General features: G+C 50.2%; 1 protein-coding gene across 1 annotated transcript in view; it reads right to left on the reverse strand.

Moving 5' to 3' along the window:
* Positions 1 to 5,668: 5,668 nt before the first annotated feature.
* LOC137335737 (cytoplasmic polyadenylation element-binding protein 2-like) overlaps positions 5,669 to 21,425 on the reverse strand; it is a 29,442-nt gene continuing 13,685 nt past the window's right edge. The window contains exons 4-8 of the mRNA XM_068001064.1: positions 19,974 to 20,063; positions 17,404 to 17,522; positions 13,023 to 13,137; positions 11,991 to 12,172; positions 5,669 to 9,644 (exon numbers count right to left, since the gene is read on the reverse strand). Of these exons, the coding sequence (XP_067857165.1) occupies positions 9,417 to 9,644; positions 11,991 to 12,172; positions 13,023 to 13,137; positions 17,404 to 17,522; positions 19,974 to 20,063 (734 nt within the window). The 3' untranslated portion in view covers positions 5,669 to 9,416. The remainder of the gene's footprint in view (positions 9,645 to 11,990; positions 12,173 to 13,022; positions 13,138 to 17,403; positions 17,523 to 19,973; positions 20,064 to 21,425) is intronic.

Below are 21,425 nucleotides of genomic sequence, written 5' to 3' on the forward strand. Positions count from 1 at the left end.
GGCCATTTTGGATCTGGTAATGGGCAACGAAACAGGATTAATTAATGATGTCAAAGTAAAGGATCCCTTGGGAAGCAGTGATCATAACATGATAGAATTTCACATCCAGTTTGAGAGCGAGGATCTTGGGTCTGAAACTACTGTATTAAACTTAAATAAGGGCAATTATAAAGGAATGAGGGCGGAATTGGCGATAGTGGACTGGGTAAACAGATTAGATGGTATGATGGTGGATAAGCAGTGGCAAACATTTAAAAAGATATTTTATGACTTGCAACAAAAATATATCCCTGTGAGGAGGAAAGACTCCACAAAAAGGGTGAACCAACCATGGCTAACTAAGGAAGTAAAGGATGGTATCAGGTTAAAAGAAAAAGCATACAACATGGCAAAGATTACTGGTGAGCCCGAAGATTGGGAAAACTTTAAAAACCAGCAAAGGATGACTAAAAGAATAATAAAGAGGGAGAAAATAAATTGAGAGTAAACTAGCAAGAAATATAAAAACTGACAGTAAAAGCCTCCACAAGTATATAAAAAGGAAGAGGGTAGCTAAAGTAAACATTGGTCCCTTAGAGGATGAGACTGGGGAAATAATAATGGAAAACAAGGAAATGGCAGAGGAATTGAACAGATATTTTGTATCTGTCTTCACAGATACAAAACTTCACTAATAATAGTAGAAAATCAAGGGGCAAAGGGGAGGGAGGAACTAAAAACAATCACTATCACTAGAGAAAAATGACTAGGTAAACTAATGGGTCTAAAGGCTGACAAGTCCCCTGGACCTGATGGCTTGCATCTGAGGGTCTTAAAGGAAGTGGCTACAGAGATAGTGGATGCATTGGTTGTAATCTTCCAGACTTCACTAGATTCTGGAAAGGTCCCAGCAGATTGGAAAACCGCAAACGTAACACCCCTATTCAAGAAGGGAGTGAGACAGAAAGCAGGTAACTATAGACCAGTTCGCCTAACATCTGTCATTGGGAAAATGCTAGAATCGATTATTAAGGAAGTAGTAGCAGGACATTTGGAGACTCATAACACAATCAAGGAGAGACAACATGGTTTTATGAAGGGGAAATCGTGTCTGACAAATTTATTAGAGTTCTTTGAGGAAGTAATGGGCAGGATGGATAAAGGGGAACCAATGGATGCAGTATACTTGGATTTCCAAAAGGCATTCGATAAGGTGCCACATAAAAGATTACTGCACAACATAAGAGCTCATGGTGTTGGGGGTAATATACTGGCATGGATAGAGGATTGGCTAACAGAAAACAAAGAGTTGGGATAAAAGGGTCATTTTCAAAATGGCAATCTAACTTGTGGGGTGCTGCAGGGCTCAGTGCTGGGGCCTCAACTATTTACAATATATATCAATGACTTGGATGAAGGAACAGAGTGCCTTGTGGCCACATTTGCTGATGATACAAAGATAGGTGGAAAAGCAAGTTGCGATGAGGACACAAAGTGTCTGCAAAGAGATATTGACAGGCTTAGCAAATGGGCAAAAATTTGGCAAATGGAATATAATGTGGGAAAATGTGAAGTCATCCACTTTGAGAGGAAAAATAAAAAAGCAAAATATTATTTGAATGGAGAAATACTACAAAATGCTGCGGTTCCGAGGGATCTGGGTGTCCTCGTACATGAAACACAAAAAGTCAACATACAGGTGCAGCAGGTAATCCAGAAGGCAAACGGAATATTGGCCTCTACTTCTAGGGGGATGGAGTATAAAAGCAGGGAAGTCATGCTACAACTGTACAGTGTGCTGGTGAGACCACACCTGGAGTACTGCGTACAGTTCTGGTGCCCTTATTTAAGGAAGGATATACTTGTATTGGACGCAGTTCAGAGAAGGTTCACTAGGTTGATTCCTGGTATGGAAGGGCTGTCTTATGAGGAAAGATTGAACAGGTTGGGTCTATACTCATTGGAGTTTAGAAGAATGAGAGGAGATCTTATTGAAACATACAAGATTCTGAGGGGACTAAATAGGGTAGATGCTGAGAGGATGTTACCCCTCATGGGGGAATCTAAAACTAGGGGGCATAGTCTCAGAATAAGGGGTCGCCTGCTTAAGACGGAAATGAAGAGGAATTTCTTCTCCCAGAGGGTCGTGAATCTTTGTAATTCTTTACCCCAAAAAGGTGTGGAGGCTGAGTCATTGATTACATTCAAGGCTGAGTTGGACAAATTTTTGATCAGCAAGGGAGTCAAAGGATATGGGGAAAAGGCGGGAAAGTGGAGTTGAGGTAAAAATCAGATCAGCCATGATCTCATTGAATGGCAGAGCAGGCTCGAGGGGCCGAATGGCCTACTCCTGCTCCTATCCCTTATGGTCTCATGGAGCAAGCAGTTAAGAAGGCAAATGGCATTGCAAGAGGATTTGAGTACAGGAGCAAGGTCCAGTTGTACAGGGCCTTGGTGAGACCACACCTGGAGCACTGTGTGCCGTTTTGGTCTCCTTACCTAAGAAAGGATATACTTGTCATTAGAGGGAGTGCAGCGAAGATTCACCAGACTGATCCTTGGGATGGCAGGACTGTCGTATGAGGAGAGATTGGGTCGAGTCTGCCTGTATTCACTTGAGTTTAGAAGAATGAGAGGGCATCTCATTGAAACGTATAAAATTCTGACAGGGCTCGACAGACTGGATGCAGGGAGGATGTTTCCCTTGGCTGGGGGGTCCAGAATGAGGGGTCACAGTCTCAGGATACGGGCTAGGACATTTAGGACTGAGATGAGGAGAAATTTCTTCACTGAGGGTGGTGAACCTGTGGAATTCTCTACCACAGAAGGCTGTGGAGGCCAAGTCACTGAATATATTTAAGAAGGAGCTAGATAGATTTCTGGACACAAAAGGCATCAAGGGATATGGGGAGAGAGCGGGAATATGGTGTTGAGATAGAGGATCAGCCATGATCATATTGAATGGCGGAGCAGGCTCGAAGGGCCGAATGGCCTACTCCTGCTCCTATTTTCTATGAGCCACATAAGGCGACATTGGGAAAGATGACCAAAAGCTTGGTCAAGAGGTAGGTTTTAAGGAACGTCTTAATGGAGGAGAGAAAGGCGGAGAGGTTCAGAGAGGGAATTCCAGGGCTTCAGGCCGAAGCAGCTAAAGGCACGGCTGCCAATGGTGGAACGATTAAAATCCTTTAAGAGGCCAGAATTGGAGCAGCGCAGAGATCTCAGAGGGTTGTTGGGCTGGAGGGGGTTAAAGAGATGGGAGGGGCGAGGTCATGGAGGGTTTTGAAAACAAGGATGCGAATTTTAAAATCGAGGCATTCCCACACCGGGAGCCAATGTAGGTCAGCAAGCACATGGGTGAGCGGAGATCGGAACTTTTAATGTCCGCTTGAGCAGGCTAATGTGGTCCCTTTTATGATGCAAGTTTGGATGCAGGCAGCAGATGAGCTATACAGAGGGTGGAAGGTGCGAGGCCAGGGGAGCATTGGAATAGCCAAGTCTGGAGGTAACAAAAAGCATTATGTTACCTCCTCGCTTTTTGTTCTTTCTCTTCCTTCCCCTATACATTAACTTAAATGATCTAAAGTCGCAAGACACTGGCAGCATGGCTCCTCATGACAGGTCCTGGCACTTCACTTCCTTGCACAAAGAGAACGTCAGCAAGACCAGAAATAACCCATACCTGGATGCTCCACTGCAACTTGCAAAAATCAAACACCTGGAACCATGTCACAGATCAGAATGTGCCTTTTTAGCCCAAACTCTGTACAATTTTGGTCTCTTTACCTAAGGAAGGATATAATCGCCTTTGAGGCGGTGCAACGAAGGTTCACTGGAACATTGGAACAGGAGTAGGCCATTCAGCCCCTCGTGCCTGCTTCGCCATTTGATAAGATCATGGCTGATCCGTGATCTAGCTCCATATACCTGCCTTTGGCCCATATCCCTTAATACCTTTGGTTGCCAAAAAGCTATCTATCTCACATTTAAATTTAGCAATTGAGCTAGTATCAATTGCCGTTTGCGGAAGTGAGTTCCAAACTTCTACCACCCTTTGTGTGTAGAAATGTTTTCTAATCTCGCTCCTGAAAGGTCTGGCTCTAATTTTTAGACAGTGCCCCCTACTCCTAAAATCCCCAACCAGTGGAAATAGTTTCTCTCTATCCACCCTATCCATTCCCCTTAATATCTTATAAACTTCGATCAGATCACCCCTTAACCTTCTAAACTCTAGAGAATACAATCCCAATTTGTGCAATCTCTCCTCGTAACTTAACCCTTGAAGTCCGGGTATCATTCTAGTAAACCTACGCTGCACTCCCTCCAAGGCCAATATGTCCTTCCGAAGGTGCGGTGCCCAGAACTGCTCACTGTACTCCCGGTGCGGTCTAACCAGGGTTTTGTATTCCTGGGATATGAGAGATTGTGTGGAATGGCCCTATACTCTCTCTGGAGTTTAGAAGAACAAGAGGTGATCTCATTGCAAGGGTAGATGCCGAGAGGCTGTTTCCCCTGGCTGGAGAGTCTAGAACTAGGGGGCGTAGTCTCAGGATAAGAGGTTGGCCATTTTGGACTAAGATGAGAAATTTCTACACTCAAGAGGGTTGTGAATCTTTGGAATTCTCTACCCCAGAGGGCTGTGGATGCTCAGTCATTGAGTCCGTTCAAGGCTGAGATCGGTAGATTTTTGGACTGCCAGTGAATCAAGGGATATGAAGATCGGGCAGGAAAGTGGATTTGAGGTCGAAGATCAGCCATGGACGGCGGAGCAGGCTCGAGGGGCAGTATGCCCGACTCCTGCTCCTATTTCTTATGTTCCTAAGGCATCTGATATGTACTACTCGTCCAACCTTTGAGTTTCACTTCCCCTCCCGGCACAGGCACGGTGGGCCTAATGGCCGCCCTCTGTGCCATACCAGACCATGATTTAATGAAGTGTTTGAGCCACAACACACACCACACCACACTGAAGGAAATTTCTCACAGAAATCAAGCGTTTATTTGGCAAATTTTCATTGTCAAACATTTCACCTTAGGACCTCATACATTTCAATTTTACAGTGTGCATACTGTTTTTTATATATATATATATTTATTTATATATATCATATGTTATCTCCCAACTAAACTAAAAGATAAATTATCTGTCAGTCTTTTGCAGAACCGAAATATACTTATTTTAGAGAAAAAAAAATAAGATTTTAAAATTGAAAAAAAAAACTGAGGTATCTACTAGATATCTACAGAGCCACATGTCCATGTTTAACATTACATACAACCATTAGTAATAGAAAAACATCACTGGACAATAAAGTTGCAATACAAAAATACAAAAATCATGTGACTCTTCAGTAGAAAAAGCAGCATCTCATTTATTGATTTATATATTTTCTTTACAAAACTGCTACAGTCTAGTTCAAGTGTCAATTATACCAAACACTGGTAGTTCAGTTAAGGGGGTCTGAATCATTAGTCAGGTTAATGCTAGAGCAGATGTAACAGCTACTGTACAAGAAATATTACATTTCCCCCGCGGGCCCCCCCCCGCCCCCGCCCCGGTTACGATGTTGCTGCCTCTTCACCCCAGGCCCTCCATCACTTTTTTTTTTATTTTCCGCCCCTCCCTCCCCACCATCCCCCCCCCCCCCACCTCTCCCCCCCCCCCCCCCCCCCACCTCTCCCCCCCCGGCTTTCTCCCCCACTCCCAACGACCACAGTACTTCGAGGGTACCGTCGGGCACTTGTACACACCTCACAGAGGCCATTTTCTTAGTTTCACCATCCACAACTCCAAATTTCTCCTCCTCCTCCCTCCGACACACTCTTTAACTTGTGCTGCAGCAGGTCCACGTGCACCAGCTCCACCTTTTTAAAGTCTCTCCTGTGACCGTTATTCCCCTTTTCAGCGCGTGGAGCCGTAAATGGCCGCACAGTGGACAGTATCACAGCTCAGCCCGGTGTTCTGCTCAGCCCGACTCCCACGCTTTCTACCGCACGTCACTCAGTGCTGCTCGGGATTGAGGAGCCCTGGTTGACGTTTCCCCCCTCTCAGTCTTGAGCGCTAAGGCTGCCTTGAGATCAGCCAACTCGACACGAATGGGAATGCCAGCTGAACCCTTCCTGGTCTGCGCAGCTCACTAACCCTGCTTGGTGTAACAGCCGAGGCCAGTAGAATGCCTCTACCTCGCCAGAGTTAAAACCAGCCGCACTGAATCTTGCGTTGACTCATCACCTAACCAGCAATGGGATAAAAAGCCCTTGGGTTAGAATCTCAGCTGGACTACCATTCATCGTGGGAAAACCAATTGGGCACAAACCAACATGATCCTGTGAACCTTGTTACCAAAAGGAGCCCTAGAAATAGCCTCGATCTTTTTCACAAAAGGACAATGCAAAGCACCTTTTTTTAAAACGGGTAAGGACATACAAATGGACATGTGGCCTCAGCGCACATCCCTTGCTTTGCTTGTTTTTTTTTGTCAAGACATTTAATCAGAAACTTCATTCTAAACTTTGGTATCTGTAAACAAAAATCTGAGAAAAGAGACACTGCCAAACCCTACACAACCACCGCAATGCCAGGGTAGAATTACATACTGTGTGCAGCAAGAAACAAGCCATTTGGACCAACTGGTTTATGGCGGTGTTTTTATGCTTCTCACGAGCCTCTTCCCACCCGACTTCATCAAACCCCATCAACATTTCCTTCTATTCCTGTCTCCCTCGTGTGTTTAACTCGCTTCCCCTGAAATGCACCTCTGCTATTCGCCTCAACTACTCCTCGTGGTTGCGAGTTCCACATTCTCACCATTGAGTTGCGCCCAGCAGAGACCCCGAGCAGAGGCGACGGCGGTGGCTTTACGAGGGCTGGGAGGGTGGACAGAGAACAGGGGGCCATGCCTGGCAGCTTCTCCTGCCTCTTCCTTGGCAGTGTCAGGGTAGTGGAAAGGGGCTGGGGCTGGGGCTGGCATAACAAAAAGATGAGCAATAATTAACCAAGAAAATAAGGAACAAAATCTCATCGACGACAAAAAGCAAGTTGAAACCAAGTGCTTGTGAGTCATTGCACTCTGCCACAGCCATGGGGAGGGGAAGCTTTGATTATTTAATTGAAAAGGGGCAAAAGTGCTATCTGTGCAAATTGAGACCAACTTCGCACTATGTTACCAACCCATCACCTGGAGCCAGACGCTGGGCCAGTGTTCTCTCTGCTCCAGTATCTCCTCCAAGTGACCGTTCTTCAAATGAACCTACAAAAAATGACCAACCTGCTGCTCGACCCTATTTCTCCACCACCCCCCCCCCCCGCCCAAAACATATCAAGGGCACTTTGCATCTCAGATCGGGGAGATGGGAGAACATTTTTATCCGCCCGTCCCTGTCCGAATGCACTGCAACGGTATAATCTCTGGTCAACACAGAACGTTGTCCACTCTCTGTCGCCCCAGGACTTCTGCTTGCTGTCCACCATCGAAGAAGAATCCTTTTGGATTCTGCACTCAGCAAGGTGAGAGATGTTGGTGATGAGGAAACAACATTTCAGGCCTCCCAGCATCAACGTCAAGCACTCCTCACGTCAGGTGTGAGGCGGGAAAGATGCAGAGTAAAACACTCTCTGTTGCGTCACGGAAATGTGCTTTGGGCTCAAAGCTCAAAAGCATCTCTACTAGTCCCAGGGTTCCTTTTCCCGACCAACTATCCTCTGCCAACTTAGTGCCGAATTAGCAGTTTTGTGACTTTGGGAAGACTATCTAAAGACACGCAACAGCAGGCACAAAGCTCATGGCCCCGACTACCTGCTGAGGCAACGTCAACATTCGAGTCTTTCTTGACTACATTCCAAACGTTGGGTCCTTTCAATGAGACAACTGACCTGCCGTCACGTCATGAAACTCACCCCTGCGTACGAGCACATGTCCCAACGCCCACGAGGAACTGGATTGAGACTTCCCCTAACTCACTACACAAGACCCTTCTCACCAAACGCAAACTTTCAACCCACCACACGGAGCTGGAAGTGAAAGGCCAGTGTCTTAGCACACTGCAACCCCCAGTTCCCTCGAAGGTCAGAGTTGAGCAAGATACAGCTGCTGCTTCACTTGCAAGGCCTACTCCCCTTTCCCTGTCACCGCTGCCTTTGGGAAGACTATCTAAAGACACGCAACAGCAGGCACAAAGCTCATGGCCCCGACTACCTGCTGAGGCAACGTCAACACTCGAGTCATTCTTGAATACATTCCAAACGTCGGGTCCTTTCAATGAGACAACTGACCTGCCGTCACGTCATGAAACTCACCCCTGCGTACGAGCACAGGTCCCAACCCCGAAACCAAAAACGTTTGCTACACAAGGGGGAAAAAAAGCAAACATAATATTCCAGAGATGCACAGCAGGTCAGTCATCGAGAGGAAGATTCTCTCCATTCTCAGTTTTACCCAACCTCTCCTGAAGGTGCTGAATCTTGGGTACAGTCTCACAAACTGTGTGTGTGTGACATTGGGCTCCGATGAAGTGTCCCACCCAGAATAGTCACTGTTCTCTCACCATCGGCCCCCCACTGGGTATGCCCAGCATCCCTGGCTTGGCTTTTTAATCTCACTGGCATGTGGAGGAGATCCACCCTTCACCCAGCCATTTAATATTGGGGGAGGGCGGGGGTTACGTGAAGCGAGTGCACAGCAAGCACATACACGGCCTGCACTCTGCCACCAAACCCCCACCCCCCCTCCCCCCCTCCCCCCCTCCCCACAGCGCACGTCCCCACTACACCTGCTGAATGGGCTTGGATTCCCACTGAAGGGGATAACACCACAGCAACCCCATCCAGACGTGCAGCCCCCATCCAGACGTGCAGCCCCCAACCCGAGGAATGGCCCAACCCCAGCCACCCCCATCCAACAAGAATCACCCGAGAGCTGCAGCACAGACGGAGGCCGTTCGGCCCATCGCGCCAGTGCCGGCTCTCTGAAAGAGCTATCCAATTCAGTCTCACCGCCACATTTCCGCACTGCTCAACATACACAGCCTGCACTCTGCCACCAAACCCCCAACCCCTCCCCAAAGCGCAAGTCCCCACTGCACCTGCTGAACACGAGGGCCCTGCTCCCTGCGGCCACATCCTCAATCCCGTCCCCAGATCACGCCTTTCACCCGCTCGTCTACAATTAAATCTAGTGTCCCTGACCAGCGATGGCCAGAAAATTTTCATGGGTGGAAAACCCGAAAACACTTATTACACCTTCATTTTTATACATCTGCAATAACAAGGTGGGCGAACAGGCAAAGTCAGATTTTTTTTTTTTTGAAAACAAAGATATATTGGGTAGGAATTCTGTGCACAAAACACTTCTAGATTAAAAGAACGGCAGGTTAACAAATAGCGACTAAAATATCGATGTGCGGGTCCCAGCTTCACCGACCAAAAGCTCGGGCTCAGCTCAGCTCCACCGAAAGGGCAGCTGTCGCAGCCTCTCCCCGCCCTCCTTCACCAGCGGCTTGTGGTACTCGCGGCCAGCCTGGGAGTGGATGCTCGTCCAGCAGTAGTCGCAGTAGTACTGCAGGCACGTGATGTTGGCGCAGAAGAAGGGGGCAAACTTGCCGTTGCAGTGGGCGCCCTGGCACTCGTCGCACAGCTGGTCGACCAGGACGTAGGGTTTCACCTCCACCTGTGGGGCGAAGAAAGGGAAAGGAACTCGGCAACGTGTCACAGTATGTTGCAGCACAGGAGGAGGCCATTCGGCCCATCGTGCCGGTGCCGTCTCTTTGAAAGAGCTGTCCAGTTAGTCCCACTCCCCCTGCTCATTCCCCCATAGCTCTGCAAATTTTTTCCCCCTTTCAAGTATTTATCCCATTCCCTTTTGAAAGTTACTTCCACCATCCTTTCGGGCAGTGCATTCCAGGTCATAACTTGCTGCGTTTATTTTTTTTTAATTTTTCTCATCTCGCCTCTGGTTCTTTTGCCAATCACTTCAAATCTGTCCTCTGGTTACCGACCCTTCTGCCATTTGAAACAGTTTCTTCTTATTTACTCTACCAAAACCCTTCATGATTTTGACCACCTCGATCAAGTCTCCCCTTAACCTTCTCTGCTATAAGGAGAACAATGCCAGCTTCTCGAGTCTCGCCACATAACATTGACCTCCACTGCCCCCCCCCGAAGGTGCTTAACGCTTTGAAACAGGTCCTTTAGGTGCCACCTGCTGTGCAGTAACTCACCTGTGGCCCATCTCTGTAGTGACATCCACCTGTCCACATTCTGGCGACCTGTTTGTTTTTTTCTAAACCCTGAATATCCCCACATCTGTACTGTCCGAAAGCTGTCATTGGATCCTCTGGGGCAGGGATGGTGCTGGGCATTTTCCTTCCCGAACCACAAAGGGGCAACTGTAGGGGTCCCGGCTGCTACCAGAGGACTTGAGACTCTCCAGAGAGAGCAAGAGAATTGCTGGGAATTATCAGAACGCTGGGATCTCTCGTGCAAAATCTCATACTAGATGCAGGATAGAATAGGCAGCCCTGGTTAATGCACCGTTCTGGAAATAAATCGGTTTGTTTCAATGGACAACCGGGGAGAAATTTTCACCACAAATCCGTCCCCAAGGCTTTCCATCCCCTTTTGATGTTCTGTCGCCCTCGAGCCACAAGCTGATGGCTGAATCGGCCACTGCTGCAGAATTTAGTCCCCATAATGTACGGACCTTTTACAAAGAGGCTTCACCTACAGGTGTCCACCAGAGGGCAGCGTGTACCAGCACAGGACTGAGAGCTGCCAAAAGTGGCAGCAGTGCTCGTCCTGTCTGACAGCACTTTCGCACACACACAGATAGTTCTATTAATATAACACCTTATCTGGACTCGAGTGGTTGGCATATAACGAGTTGTACTGAAGTGCAATAACTGTCGGCTGAGCAAACAGCAGCCATTGTGCTCACGGTACCAACCCACCAACAGCGAGGCGACTGCCTGGTTCATGTGGTTTGAGGGAGAGATGATAACCTGAACTCCCTGCTCTTCAAGTACCACTGTGCCATCCAGCGGTTTAGCATCTCATCCCAAAGAATGGTGCATGGAAGGCAGCACCCGCTCTCTACTGCCCTCTCCTGGCAGTCCACAGTGGGTGCTCCGATCGTGGAACCTTCGACCTTTCGACTCGGAGGCACGATCACGAGTAACTGAGCCGAGCTGACGCCGAGTCGGTGGCCAGCGGAGGATTGTGGCAATACAATCAGGAGCCACAGGAAGAGAGGAGGTATAAACAGGGAGGTTCGGCGTCAAGCTGTGATGGGATTTTAGGAGGATGGAGAATCTTTGCAATTTTGATATTTTCCATTTTGTGAAGGATTGGTATGTGGTGCAACATGACAAGCTCGGGAACCGTGGGAACGTAGAATCATATAGCGGAAAAGGAGGCCATTCAGCCCATCGTGCCTGAGCCGGCTCTTAGAAAGAGATATCCCTGCTGTTTCCCCAGTTCTGCAAATTCCTCCTTTTCAAGTATTTATCCAATTTGAATCTGCTTCCACCACCTTTTCAGGCAGTGCATTCCAGATCAGAACTCGCTGTGTAACAAAATTCACCTCATCTCCCCTCGGCTCTTTTGCCAATGACCTTCAATCTGTGTCCTCCAGTTACTGACGCTCCCGCCAACGGCAACAATTTCCCTGAGACGTCAAACCGAGGCCCCGTCTGCCCCCTCAGGTGGACATAAAAGATCCAATGGCCCTGGCCAATATTTATCCCCCCCGACCAACACCACTAAAACAGATCATCTGGTCATTTATCTCATTGCTGTTTGTGGGAGCTTGCTGTGCACAATTGGCTGCTGCGTTTCCTACATTACAAGAGTGACCACACTTCAAAATGCACTTCATTGGCTGTAAAGCGCTTTGGGACGTCCCGAGGTTGTGAAAGGCGCTATTTAAATGCAAGTTCTTTTCTTCCTTTCTTAATATACAAACTTCTATTAAGCCTCCCCTCTGCTGTAAAGAGAAGCCCAAGCTCGGGGCCCTTACCCGTTTGTCGATGTCCCGATGCTGCAGTTGGATGAACCGGGCACTGATGGCCGCGATGTAGCTCTGTTGATTGGCGAATGCCACCCTGCCCGCTCCTTTGGGGTATTTCAGTTCAGGGTCTGTGTCGATCCCAGCATAGCAAACGCCTCCGTACAGCTGGTCCATGATCATCGCCAGCTCCACTGCAACGGGAAGGGGTGCGGCGTTACCAGGGCAACCCGCAAACTCAACAACCACCATCCCCATACCCCCACCCCCTCTCAAACCACGTCCCACTCCTCGCTCGGGGAGGAAACGAAAAACACACCACACAACAAAAGCAGAATGTGAGACTGAACGCTGGCTTCGTGTGTTGGTGCACGAACGACCCTCAAAGCGAGGGTCAGGTGCCCGGTCCGTACAGTGAGCTCCTTCGCTGTGACCAGCGTTAGGGGGGGATGGGAGCACGGTGGAGGAAGTTTCGACTACCAGCTGCACGAACGGCAGCAACCCGCCAAGCTTGCTGTCGGAGCACCTGCCCTTCCCCCGCGCCCTCGACCACCAAGGACCACCGCCAGCAGCAAGTTCATCGCAACAGCGCCACTTCCAAGTCACAAACCACGCTTGGACGTAGATTGCCGTTCCTTCAGTCGCTGAGGCAGAAGCCCCTCCCTCCCCTCCCCAACACCACCATTGTGGGGGCACCACCGATCACCAGACAATGGCTGGGCAGGATGTCGTAGGTCAATGACTGCGAGCTTCCAGTTCAGAGGTCGCTGGAACCGCGGTGAAGAGGGGAATTGGATGACCAAAATCCCAGCCACGCCTCAGAATTTACTTCGGGGCCTCCTGAGGCTTCGGTTAACGGCAGCTACCAGACCCTGAATCCACGTGACCGGGTCTCGTGCCCTCTTTCTCTTGGGCTCTGCTCTCAACACAAGCCGAGGGTAAAGGGGAAGCTCCTTCTGAGCTAACGGGGTACAGCCTGTTGAGGCAGTCGTGCAAAGGACCCCCCCCCCCCCCCTTAAATAAACTAAACATTCAGTCACCCACCAGCTTTCAGCGGTCTGGGGACACCTCCCACAAAGACAGTCTTCCTGGGATCCAGAGGCTGTGAGCCGTCCAATACAAAGTCACTGTCGCTCAGGCTCCAGGGCCTGATCTGCACCTAAAGCCAGAGAGGAAAGAAAACTGATCAACCAAAGCGCCAGGCGGGGTTCAATTCAGTGTCGTGGTGCTGAGACGAGCAGATCAGGAAGATCCCAAATTTCCAACCCCACCCTGTGCTGAGTTAGCAGCTCGCCGTCGAACTTATAGAGCTTTACAGCGCAGGAGGACGCCACTCGGAGCAATTAAAATCTAATCCCTGCTCGGGTGGGAGCACGGGACACTACGGGGAAGGTGGGGCGGGGGGGGGGGGGGGGGAAGAGGCAAATCCATTAGCAAGGTGAACCAGTCACTGCTCCCCCCACAAAGCCGTGTTCAACACTCGCTGGGTGTGTGTATGAAGAATGCCCACTTCGGGGGGGTTACTGGAGGATGGGACCGTTTCCTGGAGGATGGGACCGTTTCCTGGTACGCTTCAAGAGAGGAATACTGGGGATCGAGGCTGGGAGGCTGGGAAAGGCTCACCATTTCAGAAATGGAATTTGACTGAATTCAGAGCAGAAGCCACTTTCAAAATAATATTTCACTGTGCTTAATTGTTGGATCATACAGCACAGGTGAAGGCCGTTCGGCCCATCGTGCCTGTGCCAGCTCTTTGAAAGAGCTATCCAATTAGTCCCACTCCCCTGCTCTTTCCCCATAGCCCTGCAGATTTCTCCTTTTCAACTATATATCCAATTCCCTTTTGAAAGTTACTATTGAATCTGCTTCCACCGCCCTTTCAGGCAGTGCATTCCAGATTATCGTAACATACTGCATTTTAAAAAAAAAGTATCTACATCTCCCCTCTGGTTCTTTTGCCACTTAACTTAAATCTGTGTCCTCTGGTTACTGACCTTCCTGGCAGTGGAAATGGTTTCTCCCTATCTTCTCTATCAAAACCTCTCATAAATCCGCCCTTCACCTTCTCTGCTCTAAGGAGAACAACCCCAGCTTCTCCAGACTCTGCACGTAACTGAAGTCCCTCATCCCATTCTAGTAAATCTCCTCTGCACCCTCTCCAAGGCCTTGACATCCTTCCTAAAGTGTGGTGCCCAGAGTTGAACACAATACTCTAGCTGAGGGCTAACCAGTGTTATATAAAGGTTTACCATAACTTCCTTGCTTTTGTACTCTCTGAAAGAAAGACGTGCATTTATATAGTGCCTTTCACGACCTCAAGGCATCCCGATGACATCCCTTTACGGCCAATGAAGTACCTTTTGAAGTGTAGTCACTGTTTGCCTCCATTAATAAATCCCAGGATCCTGTAAGCTTTTGTTAAACAGCTTTACTAACTTGTCCTGCCACCGTCAAAGATTTGTGCATCTGAACCCCCAGGTCCTCCCTGTTCTCCCACCCCATTTAATTGTTATTGTCCCCCCCTCATTTTTCCTTCCAAAAATACATCACTTCTATAACGCCCTTAATTCTTACTGCCTGACACTTGCATAGAACAGATGGAAACCACGGGCAGGAAGACTGGCTGGTCCATCGAGTGTGTCCCACACTATCATGGTTCAACCTGTGCACTGCCCCCCAACACACCAGCCGGCCACACCATCCTCAAAAATAATGGGGTAGGGGAGTCACACACCCAGGAGCCAATGTAGGAGGGAAAACTGGGGGAATTCCTCTCGGACCCCCAACGGCCATCAGACAAGTTCCAGGAGCTTGCTCCCCCGATACCCCACCTACCATCTATGCGAGGTTATGTTGGCCACATTCAGGAACATGCAGCTCCCTTTTGAATACTTTTTCAGCGAGTCTGCACAAGCCACTAACTTACTTGGTGAAAAGATGTGCCTCCCAACATCTAGCCTAGTTCTATGCTTCTATACCTTGTACTCGTGCCCCCAGGTCTCCTGCACCCATCTAGCTCGCATCCCTACTGCACCGAGTATAATCCTTTCATTGTCTCGGAAGACCTCAAACAAATCAAAGTCTCGGGTTTTCTCGAGTTTAAAAAGCCCCAGCTCTCTAAACCTATCCTGGTAACTTAAGGGCTTTTAAACTTGGTTATCAATCTCGTGGCACCCTTAATAAAACCCTCCCAGGGCGTTTATCACCCACCATGTGTGAGGAATTAAAACTGGACACAATGTTTCAGATCAGGCCTGACCAAGGTCTTTCTCGAGGACATTTTTTCTTATTTGTCCTGGCAATACATCTTGAAACTCTCTTTGCTTTCGCAATAGCCTGGCACGAATGGTGGTGCCTGCAATCTAACTTTCTCCTTTTAACATCCTTAAACCAAACACAAGTCTTCATATCAGCTGTGAAGTCGCAGACAATTCCCCTCGACTCCTTCATCCAGATCACTGATGCAGACCGAGAGCCACTGTCCCAACACCAATCCCTGCAGGTCGCTGAGTGACCCGTCTCCACTGCCATTAATGACCAACCACCTTCTCTCCACGGGACTGTAACCAATTCCTTCTCCTGAGTGAGTTACTGCAATGTAACTCAGGGGATTGTGTATCATCAAGAAAACAGAGGCTCATAAGAACAGAACGTAACCAAAACAGTCACAAGAACTACGTCAGCAAGGACTGATTTGCGGACATCAAAGTTGGTTCGTTTTTAAAAAAAAAACTTATATCAGGGAGGCCACTATTATCTGGAGTCAGATTTCAGAAAGGAGGAGTCTCCATAAGTCGCACATCACCAGCTGATAAACACGTTCGGCCAAAGGAAGTGGAACGCAATGAAATGTCGAGTATTTCAAAACAAATCCATGTTTTTTTTAATATATATATATAAACAAAAAAGAACAGGCCTTGTGCCCCGGGCCGGGGGGGCGGGCCCCATGCCCGGGTTGGAGGGAGGGAGGGGGGGGGTCCGGGGCGGGCCCCGTGCCCGGGTTGGAGGGAGGGAGGGGGGGTCCGGGGCGGGCCCCGTGCCCGGGTTGGAGTTTGGGGGGGGGGGGGGGAGGGTTCCGGGGCGGGCCCCGTGTCCGGGTTGGAGTGGGGGGGTCCGGGGCGGGCCCCGTGCCCGGGTTGGAGGGGGGGTCTGGATTGGAGGGAGGGGGGGGGTCCGGGGCGGGCCCCGTGCCCGGGTTGGAGGGAGGGGGGGTCCGGGGCGGGCCCCGTGCCCGGGTTGGAGGGAGGGGGGGGTCCGGGGCGGGCCCCGTGCCCGGGTTTGAGTGGGGAGTGGGGGTCCGGGCCGGGCCCTGTGCCCGGGTTGGAGGGGGGGTCTGGATTGGAGGGAGGGGGGGGTCCGGGGCGGGCCCCGTGCCCGGGTTGGAGGGGGGGTCTGGATTGGAGGGAGGTGGGGGTCCGGGGCGGGCCCCGTGCCCGGGTTGGAGTGGGGAGTGGGGGTCCGGGCCGGGCCCTGTGCCCGGGTTGGAGGGGGGAGTGGGGGTCCGGGCCGGGCCCCGTGCCCGGGTTGGAGGGGGGGTCTGGATTGGAGGGAGGGGGGGGTCCGGGGCGGGCCCCGTGCCCGGGTTGGAGTGGGGAGTGGGGGTCCGGGCCGGGCCCTGTGCCCGGGTTGGAGGGGGGGTCTGGATTGGAGGGAGGGGGGGGTCCGGGCCGGGCCCTGTGCCCGGGTTGGAGTGGGGGGGTCCGGGCCGGGCCCTGTGCCCGGGTTGGAGGGGGGGTCTGGATTGGAGGGAGGGGGGGGTCCGGGCCGGGCCCTGTGCCCGGGTTGGAGGGGGGGTCTGGATTGGAGGGAGGGGGGGGTCCGGGCCGGGCCCTGTGCCCGGGTTGGAGGGGGGGTCTGGATTGGAGGGAGGGGGGGGTCCGGGCCGGGCCCTGTGCCCGGGTTGGAGTGGGGGGGTCCGGGCCGGGCCCTGTGCCCGGGTTGGAGTGGGGGGGTCCGGGCCGGGCCCTGTGCCCGGGTTGGAGTGGGGGGGTCCGGGCCGGGCCCTGTGCCCGGGTTGGAGGGGGGGTCTGGATTGGAGGGAGGGGGGGGTCCGGGGCGGGCCCCGTGTCCGGGTTGGAGTGGGGAGTGGGGGTCCGGGCCGAGCCCCGTGCCCGGGTGGTGTGGGAACTGGCGAAGTCACTCACTGATGTAATGGGAAGCACCCTTCTGTAATTGGGCTGAGGCACGTCAATGGGGTCTGTAGTGGAAACCTTTATTCTGCGACTAACCTGTGCTGTACTTGAAGTTGAGGCTGGCACTGAGGACCTGAAATGGGCACGATTCCATTCACCAGCACTAACCTCTTGCTTGGGAGTGGGTAAAACTCATTCTATAAATGTTATAATTGGAACAGCGAGCACCGTTTCAGAGACCCAAACACGCACAGTGCAGGTTACAAACGGTTCCCCACACTCCTTGTGCTCACCGGTTTGTCCTTGACCGTGCGGCTTGAGACACACAGGTAGAGTTTACCATCATCTTGGAAGCAGGCATCGATCAAAACCTGAACCGAACTCTCCTCCTGAAACAGCAAGAAGGCATAACCTGCAAAACAAGAGACTCTCAGTCAATGAAAAACACTCTTCACCTAGCTCATTCCTTCAGCTCCAAACTGACCAATTCCAAACTCTGCAACTGCTTTCCTCTACAGGATTGTATGCTTGACATCACCCACAACCATTTACTTGCTGGCGTATCGTTACTCCTCTCCTATTTTACTCAGCCTCGCGAGGGTCCTGACCTGGGGGGGCCTTGGCTCCTCACCCGGGTCCATAAGAACATAAGAAATAGGAGCAGGAGTAGGCCAATCGTCCCCTCGAGCCTGCTCCGCCATTCAATAAGATCATGGCTGATCTGATCCTAACCTCAAATCTAAATTCATGTCCAATTTCCTGCCCGCTCCCCGTAACCCCTAATTCCCTTTACTTCGAGGAAACTGTCTATTTCTGTTTTAAATTTATTTAATGATGTAGCTTCCACAGCTTCCTGGGGCAGCAAATTCCACAGACCTACTACCCTCTGAGTGAAGAAGTTTCTCCTCATCTCAGTTTTGAAAGAGCAGCCCCTTATTCTAAGATTATGCCCCCTAGTTCTAGTTTCACCCATCCTTGGGACCATCCTTACCGCATCCACCCGATCAAGCCCCTTCACAATCTTATATGTTTCAATAAGATCGCCTCTCATTCTTCTGAACTCCAATGAGTAGAGTCCCAATCTACTCAACCTCTCCTCATATGTCCACCCCCTCATCCCCGGGATTAGCCGAGTGAACCTTCTTTGTACTGCCTCGAGAGCAAGGATGTCTTTTCTTAAGTATGGACACCAAAACTGTATGCAGCGAACCGAAACTGTTAGGAGGACAGGATGAGGCCGGACTGAACAGTACTGGGGAGGTAAAGGTCAAGGGAGGTCAAAACTGCTAAGAGTAATCCTCAACTTGTGTAAGGAGGTGCGAGCATCCTTTTGGGGCAGTGCGTGACACCTTCCAGGTAGTGGCCTGTTTCGCTAACTTCACTAATTGTATGTGACATCAAGTTCAAAAGCTGCCACAGTGTGAACTATTGCAGCATTTACGTGTCCCCCCGCCACCCCCCCACCTCCTGTGGGTTTATTGCATGTGTGCTCAATGGCCCCCCCTAGCACCTCACTTAACCATTATGAGCCTGCAGAGTGAGTGTCACCAAGCTATTTGTTGGTAGAAGCGAGTGGGCAGAAGTGTGGCAGATGGGAGTTCGATGTGGGCAGGTGTGCGGTCACCCACTTGGGACCCGAGAAGGAGAAGTCAGAATGTATTGTTAACGGTGAGACTGTGGAGCAGCAAAGATGATTTCGGTGTCCGTGTACAAAGCGAGTGCACAGGAACAAAAAGGCTAATGGGATGTTGACCTTGATCTCAAGAGGATTGGAATTCGAAAGTGAGGAAGTGGTGCTTCAGTTGTTCAGAGCCTTAGTCAGACCCCATCTGGAGTATTGCGTTCAGTTCTGGGCACTGAACCTCAGGAATGATGCCCTGTCCTTGGAGGGGGTTTAGTGTAGGTTCACCGCGAATTATACCAGGGCATCAAGGGTTAAATTATGACGACAGGTTGCATAAGCTTGGCTTGTGTTGCCTTGAGTTTAGACGGTTAAGGAGTGATCTAATCGAGGTGTTTAAAATGATTAGATTCAATAGGGTAGTTATAGAGAAACTATTTCCTCTGGTGGGGGAATCTAGAACAAGGGGGCATAATCTTCAAATTAGAGCTCGGCCACTTCGCAATCAAATCACAAAGCAGTTTTTCCCACACAAAGGGTAGCAGATGTGTGGAACTCTCTGCCCCAATAGGCTGTGGGGGCCGCGGGTCAATTGAAATTTTCAAGATAGAGATCGATAGGTTTTGGTTAGGGAAGGGGATCGAGGGATTGTAGAGTTGAGGTGCCAATCGGCCATGATCTAATTCAATGGCAGAGCAGGCTCGAGGGGCTGAATGGCCTACTCCTGTTGCTAAGGGGACCCCTGGACTAAGATGAGCGAGAAGTCCAGCTGATTTTTTTTTTGTTGCCCTCCTGATTCCAAGGTCCTCCAGGCCTACCCGAATGGGGATCAACAAACACACAAGCGATCATAAGAACATAAGAAATAGGAGCAGGAGTAGGCCAATCGGCCCTTCGAGCCTGCTCCGCCATTTAATAAGATCATGGCTGATCTGATCCTAACCTCAAATCTAAATTCATGTCCAATTTCCTGCCCGCTCCCCGGAACCCCTAATTCCCTTTACTGCTAGGAAACTGTCTATTTCTGTTTTAAATTTATTCAATGATGTAGTTTCCACAGCTTCCTGGGGCAGCAAATTCCACAGACCGACCACCCTCAGGGACCCAACCGAGACTCTTCCTTCTCTGTGTGGCTCAGTATCTGCATCGGACTTGCCAATCCGTTAGGCCACAAGCTCTGTAAAATCACACAAATGTACAGTTCACGCCAACACGCCAATTCCGTCGAACATAATTGCTCACCTTTGGGTGGAAAGTAGGATTTACTCCCCGACTTGTGCGGCCAGTCAACCATCAGCTGCCCGAAACAGCAAAAGGTAGCGACTATCTCATCTGCACAGAAATAAAGGGGGAAAGCATCAGATATATTTACCCCTCGTCTCCGCTCCTGCGAGTGAACGATTGTACCAAAACACGGAGTAAAACCAGGCCACAGTTAGACCTGCACCTCCTGAGCTCTTCGTCCCCGTGAGTCAAAGGACACGCTGGTCCGCTTTTAGCTACGCACTCACTTTTGATCTTTGATGTGCAGAACACACGCTGAGATTTGCCGGGCTAGAAGCAGACAGTATTGACCCGAGGGTGCTCCCCGAGCCCCTTGCTCGTATAATTAACAGCTCACTGGGGTCTGGGATGGGGGGGGGGGAAGCCCAGGCAATACGAATGATTAGGAAGGGCAGTAATGCCAGATCTGGGACATGTTCTTGGCCCATTAGTTTGACTTCAGTTATAAGCTGGGCGGACGACCACAAAAGTAAAGAAAGAGAAACTGTTCTCGTTGGCGGAAGGGTCGCGAACCAGAGGACACAGATTTAAGGTGATTGGCAAAAGAACCAAAGGCGACATGAAGAGAAACTTTTTTACACAGCGAGTAGTTATGATCAGCCTGAAAGGGAGGTGGAAGCAGATTCAATCGTGGCTTTCAAAAAGGAATTGGATAAATACTTGAAGGGAAAAAATTGGCAGCACTACGGGGTAGAAGCGGGGAAATGGGACTGACTGGATTGCTCTCACAAAGAGCCAGCACAGGCTCGATGGGCCGAAAGACCTCCTTCTGTGCTGTGTAACCATTCTATGATTCTAAGTTGCTAGAAGGGATCCTTGTACATTGCATCTCCTGATCACCTTGAAAGGGAAAGAAGCTTCTATCTCAGGACTGAACTTTGTCGAGGGAGTCACTAGGTTAGTGGTCATAGTTAGCCCGGCTGACTCTGTGCATCTTGATTTTCAAAATGCCTTTTGACGGTGCAGCACAACGTGTTACTAATTAAAAGCAAAATACTGCGGATGTTGGAAATCTGAAATCAACACAGAAAATGCTGGAAAAGCTCAGCAAGTCAGGCAGCATCTGTGGAGAAAGAAACAGAGTTAACGTTTCAGGTCAAAGACGAAAGGTCTGCGTCCTGTTTCTTTCTTCACAGATGCTGCCTCACTTGTCGGGTTACTAATTAAGATGGGGTGCTGTGGGATGAGTGGGCAGATTGTCAGGTTGGATAAGGAAGTGGTTCCATTCTGGTAGAAGGCAGTCATCGATGGTCGTGGTCCTGTGTGGGGACCGGTCACCAGTGGAGTCCCACAGGGATCGGTGTTGGGGCCGTCGCTCTTCAACCATCTGAAGGAAGGCGTCGGAGGAACTGTTTGCGAATGACACAACAATATGTGCGGGTGATGAAACACTATACCGTCCCGGTACAA

This window comes from Heptranchias perlo, chromosome 20 (assembly GCF_035084215.1).
Source record: "Heptranchias perlo isolate sHepPer1 chromosome 20, sHepPer1.hap1, whole genome shotgun sequence".
Lineage (NCBI taxonomy): Eukaryota > Metazoa > Chordata > Chondrichthyes > Hexanchiformes > Hexanchidae > Heptranchias > Heptranchias perlo.